Raw genomic sequence first — 22,063 nt, forward strand, 5'->3', positions numbered from 1 at the left:
GGCCCTGCTCCCCTGCTCAGCTCACCGCCCTCCACCTCCCACTCCTTCCCCCTTAAATTTTCCTTCCGCAGTTTTCCACCAACAGTCCATCTTCCATGCACTTGCACCCCCTGTTTTCACTGCCTGTCCTGTCACCTCCATATTCTTCTCCACCTTTCCAACTCACCATTGCACACCCAGCTCACAGGTCTCCTTCCTCAGAGCTGTCTCTGAGCCCTGAACCTGCCTGTTCCCATGCCTCTGCCCTCACGGTGCTCCCGTGCCTGTCGTCCCTGCCAGGCTGTGAGCTCACGTCTGGGTCCGAGCACCTCGCACAGTGCCTGGCACAGAAGGTCCTTAAAAAAGGCTGTTTAATGGATTTGTACTTTGTTCAGTGCACGTACATGGAGTATGTACTGTCCCCGCTAGACATGGGCTGGGGACAGGGGACACAGGGAGAAAACACATCCAAACAACAAGGGACTTATAATAAGATTGTAATAGCTACTCGCCTCACAGGGACAGATCCAGGTTTTGCGAGGTATGAAGTGTGTTCGGATTTGTGGGCACTGTTAAAAAAAAGGGGGTATATAATTAAGACTAAAACACACCAGGACTCCTCCTAGGCCTCAGAAGATGCCTGTGTGAGCCAGAGTCCTGAAGCTACCATTTTCCAGCTTCAGGAAATGTCCTGCTCCGGGCTCAGGGTAATATCCCGTCAATTCCTCGCCTCAGATCAGATTCCTAACAGAGTCTGAGTTAAAGAAGTCTGACCATTGTGGAGGTACAATTCATTACAGTCTGAGTCACAGACAGTTTTCTCGGAAGTCTGTGTGTTGCACTCGGACCCGCGCGTCAGGCGTCTGTAGCAACAGGTATCACGTCATCTAATCTCTTGGCCGACCACTGAGGAAGGGGTGTTTTCCTGCTTCCTGCCCACGCGTGCCTCTCGTTCACCGCCTTTTTCACATCCCCTGTTCCCGTACACATCCTCGAGGCATAATGTTCCCTTCACTCAGCCGTCAGGAAGGAAAGTCAGAACCTCCACGCAGAAAGCATCCTTCACAGTCTGACTTTCCTGGAGAATTTACCGTTTGAGGCTGTGCCCCTTATTTATGGCAGCTGTTAGCCGCAGTTGAGAGCGAGGTTCTTAGCCAGGTTCTTAGCCAAGTGACAGGTCAGGAAATTCAGAATTTAAAATGTATACAGCATCGTGAAACGTAGCTAGTCAGGAAAACTGCATTCAGATTTGTGGAATTAAAAATGTTTCTTTTTTTTTTCTCATGCAGAAAGACGCTTCTTGGGCCAGTTTACGGTTCTTCCATTGAACAGGTACAAATCCTCCCAGTGAAGAGCACCTTGGAACTGCAGAAACGCTACATGGTGTTTATTAACAGAGACAAGGTATGAGCCTCTGCTCTCTGCCTCTGTGAGATGACTCTGTGGGTTTTGAGTGGCAGTCAGCCCCAAGTAGGATCAGACTCTAGGATGCTGGGTGTCATGGCCCAGCCCCTGACTTCTGTCCCTGTCCACAGTGATACTGAAATTTGCCATAAATGAGTGGAAATGGTTCTTAGGAGGCATTTTTGAGCAGAGTTAACTATATTTTCTGTACTCCCATGAAGACACATTGTCACCAAAGGATGTTTTCTCTCTGATTTATTTACATGGAAAAAAATTTATAAAGACATGCAAACTCGTTGCACTTAGTCCTACATTTAATAAATAATCTAGGGGTGCCTGGGTAGCTCAGTCAGTTGAGCGTCTGGCTTCGGCTCAGGTCATGATCTCACGGCCTGTGGGTTCGAGCCCCGCGTCGGGCTCTGTGCTGACAGCTCAGGGCCAGGAGCCTGCTTCGGATTCTGTGTCTCCCTCTCTCTGCCCCTAACCCACTCGCATTCTGTCTCTGTTTCTCTCAGAAATAAATATTTCAAAAAAAAATTTTTTTTTTTTTTTTAATTTTTTTTTCAACGTTTATTTATTTTTGGGACAGAGAGAGACAGAGCATGAACGGGGGAGGGGCAGAGAGAGAGGGAGACACAGAATCGGAAACAGGCTCCAGGCTCTGAGCCATCAGCCCAGAGCCTGACGCGGGGCTCGAACTCCCGGACCGCGAGATCGTGACCTGGCTGAAGTCGGATGCTTAACCGACTGCGCCACCCAGGCGCCCCCAAAAAAAATTTTCTTAAATAATCTATTGAAAAGCGTAAAATCATGGGATTCCAGAATTATTCTGGAAAACCTTGGATATCTGACTCTGAAGACCAGTGAAATCCTTCCTGTGTCTCTACCAGGACCTGGCATCTCTCTCCTAAGGGAACGCCCCACAGGGGTCAGTGTATGTGAGCCCCTGGCCACGTGAAACGTGTGGGGTAGCACCAGATGCACACGTCCTTCCAGTAAACAGAACCAGAGGTAACACATGAATGTGCGAGGTCCTAGCCCAGGCCCCAGTTGTCTGAATCTGAATTTCCAATTACATATTCCTCCCTAGGTTGGACTTCAGATCTTACCTGTTGATGGCAATCCACATAAGACATCTGCTATTATATGCCACCCGAGCGGGGTGGCTGGAATGACCGTTTCCTATGACGGCTGCTATGCCTTCACGGCAGGAGGACATGATCGATCGGTGGTGCAATGGGAAATCAACTTAAGGTATGTGTTGAGGCAAGAACCCTACCCCCACAAAGAAGGTGTCAAGTGTAGACGCCTTTTCCTTAATGTTTATTAATTTTTGAGAGAGAGAGAGAGAGCATGGGAGGGACAGAGAGAGAGAGGGAGACACAGAATCTGAAGCAGCCTCCAGGATCTGTTAGCACAGAGCCTGACGCAGGGCTCGAACTCATGAACCACGAGATCACGACCTGAGCCGAAGTCAGATACTCAACCGACTGAGCCACCCAGGTGCCCCCAGACCCTCTTTTCTTAACTAGTAACAGCAGACAGGTGTTAACCCCCTACAGCCTGGCGTTCAGGTTCCTCCCCATGACATCTGTCCATACCGATGTGTGGATAAAAGGTTACTATTCACTACTGTTTGCAGCGAAGGCCGTGTGATTCCACTTTGTTCGGTGCGGCCCCTGAAATACTTCCCACTCTGTCATCTGCAAACTCGCACCAGCTACAAAGATCTTGCCCAAATCTCCCAAGCGCATGTAACAGAAATAGTAGGAGTCTTATTTGAAACATGTGTGTCCACTCTGCTCTTCACACCCGCCTGCCCTGAGCTGAGACGCTCTACCTTGGGCGAGGCTGGAAAATTCCGGGTTGAGGATCAGACAGTACCCGCACCTGGAGGCCCAAGAGACATGGGTTTGGATGTGGAGCCTCCTTTCTGCTGGCTGTGACACCCAGGGCATGCTTCTTACCATCTCTGATCTTCAGACTCCTTGTCTGTGAAACGGTGGGGGGGAAAGGAGGGTAATGATAGGGACTTTAATAGGATCCTTGTAAGAAGGATTGAGTAGGTTAATATAGGGAAGGCATCTAGCACAGAGCTAAGGGCTCGGTACATTATTTCCTCTCCTCTGTTCTTCCTTGCGAAGGTCTTATTAAAGAGCTTTCCCGAAAAGGGGGGCAAGTACTACAGTAATCCTCTCATCTACCCCGATTCACTGAGCTGCCACAGGGCAGAGCCAGTGCCCGTCCCTCAACACCTTCTCCCAGCCCCTGCCTCTCAGATGGCCTCCTGCCCGGCAGCGTCCCATTGAAGAGCTGGGTATAGACAGCTCAGCGGCACCTTCCCTCTTAAAGAATCCTACCTTCCTTCGATTCCTGGCTCCCAGTGAAAGTGTACCCCCTGTCATCTGCCAAGCGTACATCTTTCTTTTATGGCAGACATCGAAGCTTCTTCCCTTAACCTGAATATAAGCAAAACTCGCCAGGTGAGTCTGCTCTGGGTCCTCGCTGGCTTCAGGCTGCGGCTGTCCCTCTGACCTTCACCTCTGCCTTCACCTAAGAGCAGATGGTGGGAATTTGGGAATTCCGAAGCTAGAGGTGAGCTCTCACATTGAAAAGCACTTCCTGAGTGTGTGGCCAGTCCCTGGAACAGTGGAGGCGAGCCACACCCTGCTGAGAGAACAGAATCCCCCCCTACACACACCTTTTCATTTTTGTCTTCTTCTCGATAATCATGGCAGAGATTAAAGGGTGAAAAGCGGCACCCGCTTTCCAATGGCTTCCCGGTGCCTGGCCAGAGTCCAGGCTTCCGAGAATTTCAATTTAATCTGTTGTGGGGACAAAGGATCATTATAAGCTAATTAGCACTTCATTGCTGTTTCTGGTGTCTTAATATGTTCAGTGCTCCACTAATGGGAAGAAATGTAACAACCCCAAACAAATAAACAAACAAAATTCCCTGCTGGTCTAACGACGGTGAGTCGTAGGGTGAAGTACAGATGTTAAGTCCGCTCACGTTCCCGTGATTGTAATCAGGGTGCTTCTGGGCCCAAATACGATCACTGCAGCACATTGACCTTCTCCTGGGCAGACCCGTTCCCTTCATCTTCTCCTAGGGTTCATTCCACGCGTACTGTGCTGTGCCTTTGCCCCGACTTTGCCGGCATGCTGCCTTTTTCCTCCCCTTGTTCAGCACCTATTTGGTTTTGATGGTTTTGTTTGTTTGTTTGTTTGTTTGTTTAGATAGAGCGAGCGGAGAAGTGGGGCAGAGGGAGAGAGAGAGGGTCTTCAGCCAGGCTCCATGTTCAGTGTGGAGCCTGACTCAGAGCTCGATCCCACGACCCTGGGATCATGAGCTGAGCCAAAATCAAGAGTGGGACGCTCAACTGACTGAGCCACCCAGGCGCCCCTGGCACCCGTTTTTAAATCCCCCATGCTCTTTTGTGCTTCACCTCATAGCCACCTGGGGTCCTGCTGCTGTGCTCAGACGAGAGCAGAAAGACCCAGATTCACATACCACCTTTCCTGCCTGCTTGCTCTATGACCTCAGGCTAGTCCCTTAACTTCTGAGTCTCAGTTTCTCCATCTGTTAAATGGGAATACCATCAGTGTTTTGAGGGTAGAGATTACCACAGCTGCTGTTCCTCTCCTGCCTCCTCCCCTAGGGAGCATTTGCTGAAACTTACCATGTGCTGATTACAGTGTTCACTGCTTCTCCTCACTGAGCTCATGTCCAGAAGTATGGCTCGGCACACAGTAGGTTTGCAATAAGCATCCTTGCCCTTTGTGCCCTAATGACCCCCCTTTTTTATTGCAAGTATTTGAAACCCAACTGAAGCACAAAGGGGAATTAATGAGAAGGTCATGGGCATCTCAGGTAACCATGCTGCACGAGGTGCAGGGACTGCGTGTGCCGCGGTGCCCTCGCCACTTGCTCTCTGTGGGGCTCTGCTACTGGCTTCATTCTCTGCACAAGTGGATTTTGTCACCCGGAGTGAACATGGCCACTGACAGTCCTCAGATTTCACAAACTGGAGCTCTCACCGCAGAGGGAGTGGGTTTCCTTCTCCAGCTCTGCTTGGACAGGCCAGTCCTGTCCCTCTCGCTCTCTGGGGTCAGTCAGCGGCGGGCAGGAAGTAAGGTGCATAGTACGGTCCTGACCACCAGAGTGCTGTTTCCAGAGAATCTGGAGCTCTTGTGAGCCTTTCCCAGACACTCCTGGTAGTGACAGGCTCCTCTGTGTCGCCTCTGGCCTTTACCTGGCCCTGTTCCAGAGCCACGTGGCTAAAAGTGGTCTCCCACAGAGCCTGTCGGGGTTGGGCCTGGACAAGGCCTGGAGGCCACAGAGAAGGAGCCCTGTCTGCTGGATACCTGCTTCGATGGCTAATACCAGAGCTGAGAGCTGGGTGAAGCCTGGGCCCTGCTGGAGAGGGGCCTCAGGCCCCCTGGAGAATACACCAGCTCCCCCAGACCCGAAGGCAGCCTGCTTATGCGGGCTCCCCCGACAGAGGGCCAGCACGCCTTTGTGGCTGACTCTTTGAAGAGGAGAGCCATGCAGGTGTATAGTGATGCCCAGTTTCAACAGTTAATAATCGCTCCTCATACTGAGCCTTCGCTGGGCCGGTCCCTGTGCTGACTGCTCTCCACCCATTGTCTGATTTCATGCTCACAGCCATCCTGGGAGGCAGGGACTGGCAGTGTCCCCACGGTGGTACCCCCATATATCTGGAAACTAGCTCCAGGGTGCTAAATGACCACCCCCCCCCCCCAAGCACTGGAGTAAGTGGTGGGGCTGGGATTCACATCCGGTCTTTCTGATTCAACACCACACCTAACAAACACTCATCACGGAGGAAAACAAAGGGCTTCGTGTCAAACCCTTTATGTGCCTTCACTTTATTTTCGAAACAACCCTGTGAGGCAGACCTGTGACTATTCCCATTTCATAGATGAGGAAACTGGGGCCCAGGGAGGCTGTCGCTGACCCACCACACGCTTGCGAGTGGCAGAGCCAGGACTCAACGCGTGTCCCTCTGACTCCAGATTCTGGATACTCAACCACTTCCCTGCTGTGGTCTGCACCGAAGTGTGTTTTAATAACTCCACAAAGAGGCTAATGGCCTGATTAGCAGAAATCCAGTTAGTGGACTATTACAATGATTTCCTATTACGTGTATTTCGTGCGGGGCAGAGTCAGTCTCATACAAAAAAGTAGGTTTTCTTACCATTTACGGTGCCTATTTTTAGAAAACCTGACCCCATGTTAGAGAGCAGAGGGTTATTTTTATCTGACTGGCATGGGTCCCTTGTGGCCTCCCGAGTTTTTATGGAAGCAATTAGTGTTGGCAGTGTACCTGCACTTACCCCGGTTTTTGGCTCTGGTCATACGCAGATCTCACGAGGGACGCGGCTCCACTGGGGAGCACTGTGGTTTCAGCGCACGGGGGTCCTCCCTCCCTCCCCCCATCCCTGCCTCCCTCAGGGGAGGAGCCGTGCTCCCCGAAGATTGCCCACAAATTGCCAAGCACCTGCCCTGTCATCGGCGAGAGAATATCACTACCGTTAAGGCAGCTACCCTGTACCACCAGGTTCCACATTGAAATTGAATTTTCCGTTTTTGGCTTCATTTCAGAAGGAATTTGCCCGACAAGTTTACGGAGACCCTACTTGTATGGGCATCGTGACACCCTGCCGAGGTCCGCAGTGCCAGCGGGACTCGGGCTGGCCAGTGCTCAGGCGTGAGCGCTCCCTAACAGCGATGTTTCTGTCACCGTTCTAGTGCTCTGGAGGCTGCAGTTTCTCTCGGGGGCGAAGACTTGACCCCGTTCTACGGTCTGGTGGCTGGTGGCAGGGAAGGAAAATTCTACAGGGTAATTGTCCTCAGAGTAAACACTTCCTGGTAACATCTAGTTAAGTTTGTGAAACAAATGAGCCCGGGATGAACCTTCTTGCCTTTTTCCCAAAGCTCTTTTCCCCACTGAGCTCAGAGCGTACTTTCTAGAAAATGTCCTTGAAGTCCTAATGGATGCTGCAGACTTGAGCCAAAATGTGTGTTGTGTTTCATTGTATTTGCACATAGGAGCTGGAAGACTATTTTTACTATTCTCAGCTCCGTAGTCAAGGAATTGATACAATGGAGACCAGAAAGGTGTCGGAACACATTTGCCTGTCGGAGCTTCCTTTTGTCATGAGAGCAGTTGGCTTTTACCCCTCGGAAGAAAAGGTAGGCGGAACGAAAACAAGAGCAGCCGTGGGACATGTTATTCATGAAAACAACCTCTGGGAGCAACAATTATAGGTCAAAAGTAAAAATTTAACATTATTCTTACGTAAATGGATCAAAAAGAAGGTTGTGGGCATCCCAGACACTCTCCTTAGAAACAGACTTACCATAAAGATATTCCTTGAAGACTTCTTCCTTACCAGAGTTTGATGCCAGTAAGAGCCTGGGTTTTGGAATTAGACTGGCCCCTGATGAGTTCAAGGAGATGATGCCTGAGAAATGCCCGCAAACCACTCAGCACAGGGCCAGGCGCGTAGGAAAAGCTCCGTAAATGGTCGTTATTGGGATGACCTTCACTTTGTAGTTGCTGTTAACCTGGCCTGTGTGAATGGGGCGCCTCTGGGAGGTGGGTGCTCATCCTGTGCTGTGGGCTCAGGAGACACAGTCATTCCTCGTGACCTCACACAACACGCCCGGCCGCAAGGGACCAGAAGCTCTCGAGGGAGAGTGCTCCCCTTAGAAACCGTGGTTACGATGCAACTGACTGGGTTTTCTCTCAGACTTGAGGTGTTAACACATTGTCATTGTAGAAAGTTTGGGGCACCTGGGCGGCTCAGTAGGTTAAGCCTCCGACTCCGGCTCAGGTCATGATCTCGCAGTTTGTGAATTTGAGCCCTGCACAGAGCCAGCTTTGGATCCTCCCCCCTTCTCTCTCTCTAAAGTAAATAAACATTAAAAAAAAAATCTTAAAAAAAAAAAAAGGAAAGAAAGCTTGGAAACGGTACACAAATGAAATGAAGAAAATACTAATAATCCCACTACACAGACTTAACAGTTTTTAGTATTTTCTGGGATATCTACATAAAATTTTATATATATATATTTCATATATATATATATATAATTTAAAAACCTAATTGGTATTGTGTTGAATATATATTTTTATCCTATATTTCCTCTTGATGTCATTTCATAAGCATTTTCCATGTATTAGTAATTCTCTGAAAACATGATTTTTAAAGGATATGCCTTAATTTTGTAACTTACCCTGATTTAGAAAATAGAACTATATGGGGCACCTGGGTGGCTCAGTCGGTTAAGCGTCTGACTTCAGCTCAGGTCACGATCTCGCGGTCCGTAAGTTCGAACCCCGCGTCGGGCTCTGGGCTGATGGCTCAGAGCCTGGAGCCTGTTTCCGATTCTGTGTCTCCCTCTCTCTCTGCCCCTCCCCTGTTCATGCTCTGTCTCTGTCTCAAAAATAAATAAACATTAAAAAAGATTTTTTTAAAGAAAATAGAACTATAAAGAAGAAAATAGAAATTACTCAGAGATAATCACTGTTAACATTTTAGTGGACTTCCTTCTATTGTTTTATGCATGGATATAGATACATCTATATTTTTAAATAAGGAATTGGCATTATATGGCTTATATGTGTCTGTTACAATATATATCAACAGTTTACAGAGGATGTGTGCATATACATGTACATATGTACAGATTTGTGTGAGTATATAGGCATATCTGTGTATGTGTATATATATATATTTGTATCAACATTCTTTTACATTTTTTTAACGTTACTTTATTATTGAGAGACAGACAGAGACGGGGCAGAGAGAGGGGGAGACACAGAATCTGAAGCAGGCTTCAGGCTCTGAGCTGTCAGCACAGAGCCCAATGCGGGGCTCGAACTCACGAACCGCGAGATGATGACCTGAGCCGAAGTCGGATGCTTAACCGACTGAGCCACCCAGGCACCCCTGTGTCAACATTCTCAGTAACTGTTGTTTTGTAAGCATGGTGGCAAAAATTCCTTGACAATATACTTTTCCCCCCAGCTTTATTGAGACAAAATTGACATACAACCTATATAGTTTAAGGCATACAGTTTAGTAATTTTATATATGTATTGTTGCAAAAACGATCACCACAGTAAGGTCAGTTAACAGATCCACCACCTCGTGTAGCTACAATTTTTTGGTGTGGTGAGAACTTTCAAAATCTATAGTCGTCATGCTGTACGTTACCTCCCTGGGACTTTTTCATCTTATAACTGGAAGTTTGTACCCTGGCAACCACTCTCTATTTTCTATTTCTATGAGTTTGGTGTTGTGGTTTTTTTGTTTTGTTTTTTTAGATTCCACATACATGCATTTGTCTTTCTTTGACTTATTTCACTTAGCATAAAGCTCTCAAGTTTCATCCATGTTGTCGTAAATGGCAGGATTTCCTTCTTTTTTATGGTTGAATAGTGTTCCATGATGTATACAGAAATCACATTTTCTTTCTTTATTCCCACCAACAGTGCATAAGGGATCCCTTTTCTCCACATCCTCGTCACCAGTTACCTTTTGCCATTCTAACAGGTGTGAAGTGACAGCTCATTATGGCTTTGATCTGTGTTTTCCTGATGATTAGTGACATTGTGCACCTTTTCACGTTTGAATATCTTTTTTGGAAAAATGGTTGTTTGGGTCTTTGGCCCATTTTTAAATTGGGTTATTTTTTTTTTTGCTATTGGGTTATATGTTTTCCTTATATATTTTAGAGAGTAGCCCCTTATCAGATATGTGGTTTGCAAATATTTTCTCTCATTCGATAGGTCACCTTTTCATTTTACTAATTTCATTTTGTTGTGTAGAAGTTTTTTTTTAATGTTTTGTTTAATTTTTTTTAATGCTTATTTATTTTTGAGAGAGAGTGAGAGAGACAGAGCACGAGCAGGGGAGGGGCAAAGAGAGGGAAACACAGAATCCCAAGCAGGCTCCAGGCTCTGAGCTGTCAGCACAGAGCCCAGCCCCACAAACTGTGAGATCATGACCTGAGCTAAAGTTGGACACTCAGGTGCCTGAGTGACCCAGGCGCCCCCAGAAGCTTTTTAAAAAGTTTATTTATTTATTTAGAGAGCAAGAGCAAGAAAGAACATGTGTACACACACAAGCAAGGAGGGGCAGAGAGAGAGAGGGAGAGAGGGAATCCCAAGCAGGCTCCATGCTGCCCGCACGGAGCCCAGTGTCGGGCTCGATCCCCTGAAACTATGAATCATGACCTGAGCCCAAATCAAGAGTTGGGTGCTCACTCAATCAACTGAGCCACCCCAGACACCACCACCGGGCGGGAGCTTTTTCGTTTGATGTAGACAGACATGCTTTTTACAGGCTGGGTACTTGCTTGAGCCGGTCCCCAGCTGACAGCCATGTAGATTGTCTTGAAGTGTTTGGCTGTCAGAGACATGGTTGTGATGAGCATCTCTGTGTGCAGTTTTTGCATACTCCTCTGATTATTTTCCAGTCTCAGCGTCCTAGAAATGGAATCACTGGGTCAGAGAATAGGAACTTCAAGGCTGTGCTGCCAAACAGCTTTCCAAAAATGTAGCATTTCACGGCCCACCATCAGGCATACGGAAGGCCTGAGACCCAGCCGAGATGGTGGTGCCCACACTGGTGGCTCGCTGCGTTTTTAGGGGTGTAAGCTATTGGTCCCTGGTATTTCTCCTAGCTTTGGTGGCCCACCTAGAACCACCTGTTTTGTGTGCTCTGGGTGTGACGGGAAGATGACCTTCATTCTCCAGATGGCATCTGGAAAGATGAGCTCTGCAAGCCCACAGACCCATGCAGACACCAGGGAGAGCACCTTAAGCTCAACAGGTATTCTAACAAGCTCCTCAAAAGGTCTTTTTTTTTTTTAATGTTTTATTTTATTTTTGAGACAGAGAGAGACACAGCATGAGCGGGGGAGGGTTAGAGAGAGAGGGAGACACAGAATCCGAAGCAGGCTCCAGACTCTGAGCTGTCAGCACAGAGCCGGATGCGGGGCTTGAACTCACAGACGGTGAGATCGTGACCTGAGCCGAAGTCGGAAGCTCAACCGACTGAGCCACCCAGGCGCCCCATCAAAAGGTCTTTTGACCAATGTACGTTCTGGTAAAAAGTACATGCCCGGAAATGGAAGCAGGTAGGGAGAAAGTTGAGGCTGACGCGACCCACATGAAGTGTCCTGGGAGCTGTACTCCAAAGGCACGCTCCTTGGGACTATTGGTTCCCAAACTGGCAGGCTGCATCAGAATTACATGGAGCACTTACTAAGGAGACAGATTCCTGGGCCCATCCTGGGTCTAGCCAATCAGAATCTCCAGGTATGCGGCCTGGCAATCTGCATTCCCCCCGCCCCCCACCAGGTTTCAAACCCCTGCCTTAGCACACTGGCCCCTGAGGTGTTTACCGAGGCCACTTACGCTGGAGGAAGGACGATTCAGCACAGCGAAACAGGATTATTGGTCAGGACACTCCTTTGGTTACGGGTTATAGAAACCTAAGGCGAACTAGTTTTTGGGTCGCCACACTCCGACTCTAGAGGCAGCGTAACACCCAGTGTAACCTCATCCGGGCACTCACACCCGCCCCAGAGGGGTGTCCTTCTTCCGGGGCCTCACTTGCCTCCGTGTTGCCTTTCTTCTCAGGGGGTCCCTTGACCCATGTTCAGCATGCACAACCCCAGAGCCCTGGTGACTACCCCCCAGCCTCCTGGCCACTGTCCTTGGGCAGGTGCTGCTCAGGTTGGCCAGGCCTGTATACTCCCTGCACCTGGAATCAGAGGCAGGGTCAGCCACCTTGAGCATGAGGATTCTGGGGCAGAGAGAGGAGTGGTCTCCAAATGGAATTCTGCATAGAAAAAAAAAAATGCATCCATTATTCTGAGGGCGCTAAAAGTTTACTGAAGGGGGCACCTGGGTGGCTCAGTCAGTTAAGCGTCTGACTCTTGATCTTGGCTCAGGTTGAGATCTCACGGTTCACCAGTTCGAGCCCCATATTGGGCTCCGTGCTGACAGCGTGGAGCCTGCTTTGGATTCTCTCTCTCCCTCCTCTCTGTCCCTCCCCCACTTGTGCGTGAGCTGGCTCTCTCTCTCTCTCTCAAAATAAATAAATAAACTTTAAAGGACAATAAAAAATAAAAGTTTATTGGACATTGGGAGTCTTGAAGTGAGGTGTATACATGCAGGATAGCACCCCCCAAATGGACTGATTGTGGAAACCTGTCTCAGTTCAGTCTGGAAATATTGCCTTTGACTTCTCACTCAGGCTCTACTCCCTCTGCGTTTCATCTTCTCTATTGTATCTATGGTTCATCTTCTTTTTTTAGCCAAACATTTATCTTAAGCTAATACCCATCTTCTCGAGGGATTGGCTGGCATAATGCCTAGTACTTCCAGACTGAGGAGGAGGGAAAAGCAGATGTTGTAGGAAGGGCAGGGATGCAGAACCTGGCTGACCTACTGGCTCCCTTGGCAAGTCATTTCCACTATAGTCTGAGTTCCTGCGTCCCCATCTGTCAGATGAGGCTGGAAGCAGCTCTGACCTCGTATGTCATCACGAGGACCTGAAGACAGGAGTCTAAGGAGCGCCCCCCCCCCCATCCAGTGTGACAAAATAGGTGCTTACTCAGACCCTCTTCTTACTTCAGTATTTCCTGTCAAAATGTGTGTTCTTTTTTTTTTTTTTTTTTTAAATGTTATTCTTGAGAGAGAGACAGAGCATGAGCAGGGGAAGGACAGGGAGAGGGAGTCACAGAATCTGAAGCAGGCTCCAGCTCCGTAGCTGTCAGCACAGAGGGTGACACGGGGCTCGAACTCACAAACTGTGAGATCATGAACCCGAGCGGAAGTCAGACGCTCAACTGAGCGGGCGCCCTGAAACGTTGTGCTCTTCTTTTTTTTTTTTTAATTTTTTTTAACGTTTATTTATTTTTAGACAGAGAGAGACAGAGCATGAACGGGGGAGGGTCAGAGAGAGAGGGGAGACACAGAATCTGGAAACAGGCTCTGGGCTCTGAGCAGTCAGGCACAGAGCCCAACGCGGGGCTCGAACTCATGGACAGTGAGATCGTGACCTGAGCCGAATCGAGATGCTTAACCAACTGAGCCACCCAGGCACCCCTGGTGTGCTCTTTTTAAGAGGTTGATGTGATTGCCCCTCTTTACTTATTTTTAACTCTTTGTTTGGAAAATTCCAAACATGGACGGAAAGCAGGACAAAATAGTGTAATGAACTGTTGTGTACCCATCAGTCACCTTCAACAATTATCAACTCCTATTACATTCAGACCCCCCAACTTCCTCTCCACCTGTGGCCTATTCTGAAGCAGGTTCCAGGCACTCCTACCTCACAGAGAGGCCTCTGGAACTGAGGTGTCCCTTACTCAGTCGTCCAGCTGGGGAGAGGGTCCTTCCTCTCCCACTCCCCCACCCCCAGTGGGTGTCCTCCAGCTTCACGGTCACTTATGTCCTGTGGGCAAGCATTCCGGTGCCTCTCTGAAGGTCGCAGATCCAAGCCGTCCTATCTTGGGACGTAGCAACCGATAGCTTGCTGGGAGCCCAGGCTCCCATGTCAGGGCTCTGGGGCGAAGAGTTGGTCGAGTTCCTGGATCTCTCCCGAGTCTCTGTCTCGAGTGTAAAACTGGGATAGTAGTGGCGCCCACCTCCCAGAATGACGGACGATTAAATGAGCATCTATGTAGCGCAGGACGTGGCACGTGTTAAGTCTTCGGAAAAATACCATCCGTATTACTGTCTTCATCCTCAAGGTCCTCATCTCTGGACGTGTGATTGTGAAAGGCCTGTAGACGAACACATCCTCCGACCGTGTGGTTCGTGTGGCCTCGCAATTTCCTTTCTAAAACCAGTTCATTGTTTCCTTGACTCATCTGGTAAGGGCACTTTGCTAAGTGACTGAAAGTCATCAAACTGATGGCAGGCTTCTATTCAGGACTTGTCTTTTTTTTTTTTTTAAGGGCTTTCTTTTTTCTTTCCTTCTCTTCTTCTTTCTTTCTTTCTTCCCTCCCTCCCTTCTTTCTTTCTTTTCTTTCTTCTTGTTCTTCTTCTTTCTTTCTTTCTTCTTCCTTCTTTCTTTTCTTTCTTCTTTCTTCTTTCTCTTCACCCAGTGGTGGGGCTTGAACTCACGACCCTGAGAGCAAGAGTTGCAGGCTCTACCGACTGAACCAGCCAGGCACGTCCTTTCAGGATTCTCGATTTTCAGCCCTGATCATATTATATAAGCGTGTCCTCCTCCTCTGCAGTCGTGCCTGGTTAGTGAGGGAATTCTGGGCGTTTAGCCTTAGTGACCATCACTCACCGGCCACATGAACTGCTACAGACGGAGGGTGGACACAGAGTGACCAGCCTCTCCCTGCTTCCTGCAGAAGCAAGGACGGGCAGTCACTAAGGCATACTCAGTTACCCGGTCATTGGCAAAATGTAATAGAGCCTAACAGCCTCTCCATGTCTCGTTGATGAGTAAAAGGTACCCAGAAAAAAAATGTCAGTCTTCAACAAATGTCATAAAGTGACATTGAGCATTAGTTACAAACATAAATAGAAATAAAAATGGTGATTGCAAGGTTTTCAATGGCTGTTGTATACATCTCTCCCCGCTGTTAAAAAGGAGGCTTTCAGTGCCCCACTCGAATGCCTTCATTAATCCCTTGGACTCCAGGGTTTTTAATCCACCTAAAAGAAAAATACACTCACTCTTTGGCGATGTTCTCTGAAGACCCCCGATCCAGATGTGGCCATGTGAGTGTGTAAACTTTGCTAGCTGATGAGTCAGTTCATGTCTGAAGCTGCACAGGGAGAGCTTTTTGGTCTCTTGTTTTCACATTGGATTTATAGCGGTTTCAATAAAAATGTTTTCAGGGCTTTGAAACTTTTAAATCCAGGCTTTGTCGTGGGTCAATGAAACATTTCCTATTGAGATGCAGCTGTTCCCCCTCCCCCGAGAAGTTGCACGAAGAAGAAGTCTGCCCGGCTAAACTTGGTTACATAAAAGACTCAGTCACAGAGATTCAGCCTTCCCGCCCCAACCAAAGCTATACATTATTTATATTTTTCTTACGTCATTTTAACTGGCTTGGGGATTTCACTCTAGTCAGTGTGGTAAATTGAAGCCAAATTACACAAGAATATAACCCTCCCCAAAGAATCCCTAACCACTCCCATCCTTTGCAGATCACTGTACCTGGGCATAACACAGCCAAAGTCATTGGGCTGGGCTGCTCTTACAGATTTTTTTTTTTTTTTTTTGAGAGAGACAGAGAGAGACAGAGCACAAGTGGGGGAGGGGCAGACAGAGAGGGAGACACAGAATCTGAAGCAAGCTCCGGGGCTCGAACCCACAAACCGTGAGATCGTGATCTGAGCCAAAGTTGGACACCCAACCGACTAAGCCGCCCAGGAGCCCCACACATCTTCATTTTTTGAATGAAAGATTTACACTGTTCATAGTGTTACAGAAGGAGCCAAAACTTACGTGTCATTGTTTCCCATAGTTGAGCTCACATAAGACAGAGTTTCATCTTCTATCTGTAGAAGTTTTCTTTCCTCCGGACTTTGAGTATCATGTTGGGGCAGGGCTCACCTGTCACATGTGTTCCCTGGTTACTGGTGGCTACGTTTCTATTTAGCTTGCAAAGCGGTGTTTAACCCTGGTGGGTTTTCGCAGTGAATTAACAGTAGTGTAACCACTTAGTTCGATAAGTATAAGGCCAACCCGGGCAGAGACGTCTGTTTGTGACTGGCAAGTGCTCACATGATAAATAGACACTCAGCGAATATCGGTCAGATGAGTGAGTGAATGAATGAATGAATGAATGACGGACGCTCTTTGGTCATATGTGGCTGCAGAGACAACAAGGAAAATAGAATCCTGGCCATGATTATTTGATCTCAGAGTAGTTAATAGTAGCCCTGAAGTATTCGGTATATTCAACAACAGCACTTAAGTGTTGTTTAGGAATGTCTAGAGAAGAAATAAATAATCGTTTAACTTTTGATTTTTTATTTCCTTTTTTAAAGTTTTAATTTATTTATTTTGAGAGAGACAGAGATAGTATGAGTAGGGGAGGGGCAGAGAGAGAAGGAAAGAGAAAGAACCCCAAGCAGGCTCCACACTGTCAGCACAGAGCCCGATGTGGAGCCCGAACCCATGAACCGTGAGACCATGACCTGAGCCGAAACCAAGAGTCGGACGCTTAACTGACTGAGCCATCCAGGTGCCCTGACAATTACGTGTCTTTGGACCCACTTAATCTACTTTTAGGAGCGTGTCCTCCAGAAAAACTCACACAAATGTGAGTGATGTGCATATGAAAGGACAATTGTCGTTTATTTCCCAATGATGAAACGTTAAAACAACCCTAATGTCCCTTGATAAGAGATGGGATAAATAAACTAGGCAGACCTACGCTTAGCAGTCCTTAAAAAGTGAAACTGACCTACATTTCTTGACTCAAAGAATGTTCAGGTTTTGTTATTTAAATGGAAAAGGGCAGCGGCGCTGGGGTGGCCTTGTTAAGCATTAAGCGTCTGACTTTGGCTCAGGTCATGATCTCATGGTCTTTGGGTTCGAGCCCCGCGTCGGGATCTGTGCTGACCGATCAGGGCCTGGAGCCTGCTTCTGAGTCTGTGTCTCCCTCTCTCTCTGCCCCTCCCCCGCTCATGTACACACACACACACACACACACACACACACACTCTCTCTCTCTCTCTCTCTCTCTCTCTCTCTCTCAAAAATAAATAAACATTAAAAAAATTTAAACGGAAAAGGGCAAAACAGTATGTAAAGCATAATCTCATCTCATTAATGATAACTTATATATTCGTACACTCCTAGCAAAACTCTGAAAGAACATGCTCCAAACGCTCAATGACATTGATTTCTGAGGGCTGGGATCTGGGAGAACTTTTACTTCCCACTCTGTACACGTAACCCCATGTCCACAGAGGCCCCTGGTACCAGCTGGAACCTGGCTCTGGTTCCAGAGTTTTGGGGCTACCCTGGGGGGGGGGGGGCGTCCACGTGTGTGTGTGCGGACTCTGTCTAGCCCACATCATTCCAGACCTGATACTCTCAGCTCTTTCCTTGGTTTCCACAAAAACACAAAGCCCACACACACAAGACAACTTTTTTGAAAATTTGGGCATCGTCAGAAAGAGTCACACGTAGGCACATTTCACAGCAATTTACCTGAAACTGCTTTGAGACCTTCTTCCCAGTCCTGACAAGGACCCGGACAGGGGCTTCCTTGCTGGCCTTTACCCCATGCTGAATTCCGTGCTCTGTTCCCCCTCTTTCCTGGTGCGCCCCCAGGAACTCCACGTTCTCCCTCTGCCAGCCGTGGCAGTTGGGCTCTTAGCTGGTTTCCAAACCTGCGATATAAGCCCATCTCAAGGGTCTATAAATGAAAAAACTTCCCATTTAGTGGCTTGTACCCTCCTCAGAAGACAGTTGTGGTTATATATGGGGTGGGGGCGGGGACTCATACATACACTTCTGTAGTATTCTAATTTATTCTAATTTTTCTTAGCTGCAAGCATGTAGCTTGTGTTGCTTTTGTATCTAGAACAAAACCCAGAAAGATAAACAAACAAATCCTCCCAAAGCCGTTTGTGCTAATCTTGTGGCTAAACCATGGTCCCAGCTGGGATGGAGGGACTGTGGCCAAGCAGCACAGCCTTCCCCATACAAGGAGGAGAAATCTGAGCCAGTGGTCATAGGCACAATTTCTGCTCTGATAAAGACCCCAGTGGGAATTTGGTGATTTGCACTTTGAAAAGAAGCCGTCACTGTGTTGGATTTGCTCTGAAGCCGGAATGTCAGGAGCTGTTTCCCGTGGCCCACTGTTGTGGGGAGGCCTTCCCGGTCAGCTGAGTCCCTACACCAGTGAGCAGGGTGTCTCCCCTTCAGAGAGATGAGGGCAAGACAAAATGATTTCTACTGTTCACACTTTAATGCATTTAAAGAAAGAAATCCTGAAATGCCACGCAGCCACCAAGAAAGAATGGAGGTGACCATAATACCGTAATAACACCAGCAACAGCACCAACCAGGCTCTTCTCTCTGGGGCTCTCACCCTGTGCCAGGTTCTGGGCTAACCCCACCGTCCTTCAGTCCTCCCTCCCACAGCAGGGAGATGCTTTTATTGTCTCGGTGTCACAGATGGGGAAGTGAGGCTTAGGGAGGTGAGGAAGCTTTCCCAGTCACAGCCCCTGAGGGTAGAGCTGCGTCTGCGCCCCAGCTGGCCGGGCCCAGACCCCATGTTCTGTTTCTACACATGTGCTGTAGTGCAAACAAGGAAGAAACCCTAAAAGCTGGGACATCAAACACTGGCTATTGCTGAGAGATGGGGAATTATAGGGCACTTCGTTTCCCTATCTCCATTGCTTAAATTTTTTATAACAAGCATGTTCTATCTTTACTGGTTTTATGATTAGAACAGGTTAGAACATAGTGATGGTAGAAAATATATTTAAAAAAAATATTTTGTTACTTGCCTTTGCCATGGTTTCACCTCGTATTATTTTTCTTTCTTTTTTTTAAAAGATTTTTAAAAATGTTTATTTATTTTGAGAGAGAGAGAGAGAGAGTAGGGGAGGGGCAGAGAGAGGAGAAGAGGAATCCCAAGCAGGCTCCGCGCCATCAGCTCAGAGCCCAACATGGGGCTCGGTCCCACAGACTGTGAGATCATGGTCCGAGCTGAAATCAAGAGTCAGACAGCCAACCAACTGAGCCACCTAGGCGCCCGTATTTTTCTTTCCTTTTAACAACTTTATTGAGATATATCACATACCATACAGTTCATGCATTTAAAGTGTACAATTCAGGGGCTTTTCGTTTGTTCACAGAGTTGTGCAACCATCAGCACACTTAATGCAGTGACCCGTGAATAGTCACTCCGCCCCCCCCCCCCCCATCCTCAGCTCCTGGCACCCACCAATCTCCTTCCTGTCCCTATGGGTTTGTCTGTTCTGGATGTTTCATATCAGTGGAATCATACTCTGTGGTCTTCTGTGACTGGCTTCTTTCACTGAGCATCATGTTTTCAGGGTTCACCCATGTGGTAACAGGTGTCCGCATTTCACTCCTTTTTATAACTGATTAATATTCTGTTCGTTCGTATGGATGTGCCACATTTTATTTTTGCACTCATCAAATGATGGGCATTTGGTTGTTTCCACATTTTGGCTGTTACGCATAATACTGCTATGAATATTTGTGCACAAGGTTTTGTGTAGAGCTATGTTTTATTTTCTCTCGCGTACGTCCCTAGGAGTAGAATTGCTGTGCCAATAACCCCGTGTTTGAGGACTGCCAGATTGGTTTCCATCTATGCTATTTCTTGACTGGAACCAGGACCTATCCCCTGTTCCTGGGCACAGCTACAAGGAAGCAGGACTTTGAAGAGCTGTGAGCGCTTAACTGACAAGCCCTCACTGTAGGTTTGGGATGAGCTGGGATGAGCTGGAGAAAGTGTCATCTAGATTGGAAAGCCTTTAAAACCGTTTCCTGGAGTCAGTGCCTGGAAGTGTTTGACACCTGGGCTCCGATGAGGGGCTGAGTGAAGGTCGCCACCATAAAGGGCCCTGGAATGGGTGGTGCTCTCATTTCTGGGTCACCTCACCCCAGACAGCAGGGAGACTGCATCCAGTGGGTGTGGCATGTCCTACTCCCGGAGAAAGGCAGCTGTCGTCCAAATATAGTTCCTGGAGGAAGCGGGGGGCAGCTGTGAGTCACGGAGCGATTCATAAATAGCAGGAGTGTCTCCAGATGTGACTGTGCAGTGAGGCTGCCCAGCCCTGAACCCCACTCCTCTGCGCCCCTCCTTCCCTGCCCAGGGCAGTGTGGAAGCACTCGAAGGGGTCCCGGGAGAGGAGAAGACGTGCGCTGTGATGAGACAGGCTCCTCACCTGCAGAGGAGGTTCTAGAGAGCACCCTGCGTCGGGACGCAGGTGCGTGGAGCAGGGAGAGTCCTCCCAGCCTGCGAGCCTATAAAACCAGCACAAAAGACACTGACCCACACCGGGAGCCTGCTTGTACAGTGAGGAATGTATTACGTTCTTCACCGCCTAACAGGGAGGTTAGAAAGCATAATTTATAAAACACGATGTTGAAACAAGATTCTAAGATCTCTTGCGTGTCTCTTCACAGGGCCCAGACCGGTGCTTGGCACCTAGCAGGTGCTTAATAGATATTTGCTGGCCATAAAGTCCTAGAGTGTAGGGCTATCCTGGAATAATTAAGTGTCTTGCCTTTCATTCACCTAGCACTAAACCAAATGCTCGGTAACTTCTAGTAAATTGCACTAACAAGAGCAGTAACTAAGTGGTTATTCTAAATAAGCCTTTTGTATATTTTATTTTTTTTTTAATTTTTTTTCAACGTGTTTATTTATTTTTGGGACAGAGAGAGACAGAGCATGAACGGGGGAGGGGCAGAGAGAGAGGGAGACACAGAATCGGAAACAGGCTCCAGGCTCTGAGCCATCAGCCCAGAGCCTGATGCGGGGCTCGAACTCACGGACCGCGAGATCGTGACCTGGCTGAAGTCGGACGCTTAACCGACTGTGCCACCCAGGCGCCCCTATTTTAATTTATTTAATGTTTATTTTTGAGAGAGACAGAGAGAGGGAGAGCAAGCATGCAAGCAGGGGAAGGGCAGAGAGAGAGAGAGGGAGACAGCATCCGAAGCAGGCTCCAGGCTCTGAGCTGTCAGCACAGAGCCTAGCGTGGGGCTCGAACTTACAAACCGCAAGAGATCATGACCTGAGTTGAAGTCAAGACGCTGAACCGACTGAGCCACCCACGCGCCCCAGCCTTAGGTATATTTTAAGAAAAATTTTCCCATGATCTCACTCGTGCCTGCATTGTTTGTTTTGTTTTGTTTTCTTTCTTATTTCCCTGGTCCCTACAACTGCCAGGCTCTGAAGCTGCTGAGGAAATAGACACGAAAGTGATCGCTACAGCTTAATGGAGGAGACAGGTGTGGGCCCAAAGCAAGAACAAGTTCATAGCTGCCCGCCACCACTCCTCTCCAGTGAAAATCACAAGGCTTTTTGGCAGGAGTATCACCTCTGCAGAAGCGATTGTGGTCTAAGAGCAGTGGTTCTCCATGATGTGGCCCCCAGACCAGGGGCATTGGCATCACCTGGAGACCTAGAAGAAATGCACATTCTCAGCTGCCCCCCTCCCCCTCCATCCCAGACCCACTGAATCAGTCTGGGGGCGGGACCAGCCATCTGTTTTAATAAGCCCTCCTGGTCATTTGGACCCCCGACAAAGTTGAGAACCCCTGCCTTAAAGCCGTGCTTCTCAACCCTGGCCATACATTCAGATCCCCTGAGGAGCTTTTATAAAATATGACTGCTCATACTCTACCCCAGACGAATTCAGTTAGGATCTCTGGGAACAGGGCCTGGGGCTCAGAATGTTTAAAGCTCCCCGAGTGACCCAAATGAAATACTGCCTTAGTGGAGGGAGGGCCGGTGTGAGGATGCCAACAAAGGGCTGGCTGAAGCCAAGCAGAGGCAGGGCAGCAGGGTCGGCTTCACACCGGAGTGTAGGGAAGGCTCTCGGCGTCCTAGTCCATCTCCAAGGCTCCTCTCCCAAGCGTGAACTTTGTTTAGACATGC

The 22,063-nt window shown here is 48.2% G+C and overlaps 1 protein-coding gene across 1 annotated transcript in view; it reads left to right on the top strand.

The window, feature by feature from the left end:
* Window positions 1-22,063, top strand: part of CFAP251 (cilia and flagella associated protein 251) — a 68,710-nt gene that overhangs the window by 38,020 nt on the left and 8,627 nt on the right. Inside the window, exons 17-20 of the mRNA XM_032595411.1 lie at window positions 1,269-1,383; window positions 2,474-2,637; window positions 7,160-7,250; window positions 7,460-7,603. Coding sequence (XP_032451302.1) covers window positions 1,269-1,383; window positions 2,474-2,637; window positions 7,160-7,250; window positions 7,460-7,603 — 514 coding nt within the window. The remainder of the gene's footprint in view (window positions 1-1,268; window positions 1,384-2,473; window positions 2,638-7,159; window positions 7,251-7,459; window positions 7,604-22,063) is intronic.

Source organism: Lynx canadensis, chromosome D3, assembly GCF_007474595.2.
Source record: "Lynx canadensis isolate LIC74 chromosome D3, mLynCan4.pri.v2, whole genome shotgun sequence".
NCBI lineage: Eukaryota > Metazoa > Chordata > Mammalia > Carnivora > Felidae > Lynx > Lynx canadensis.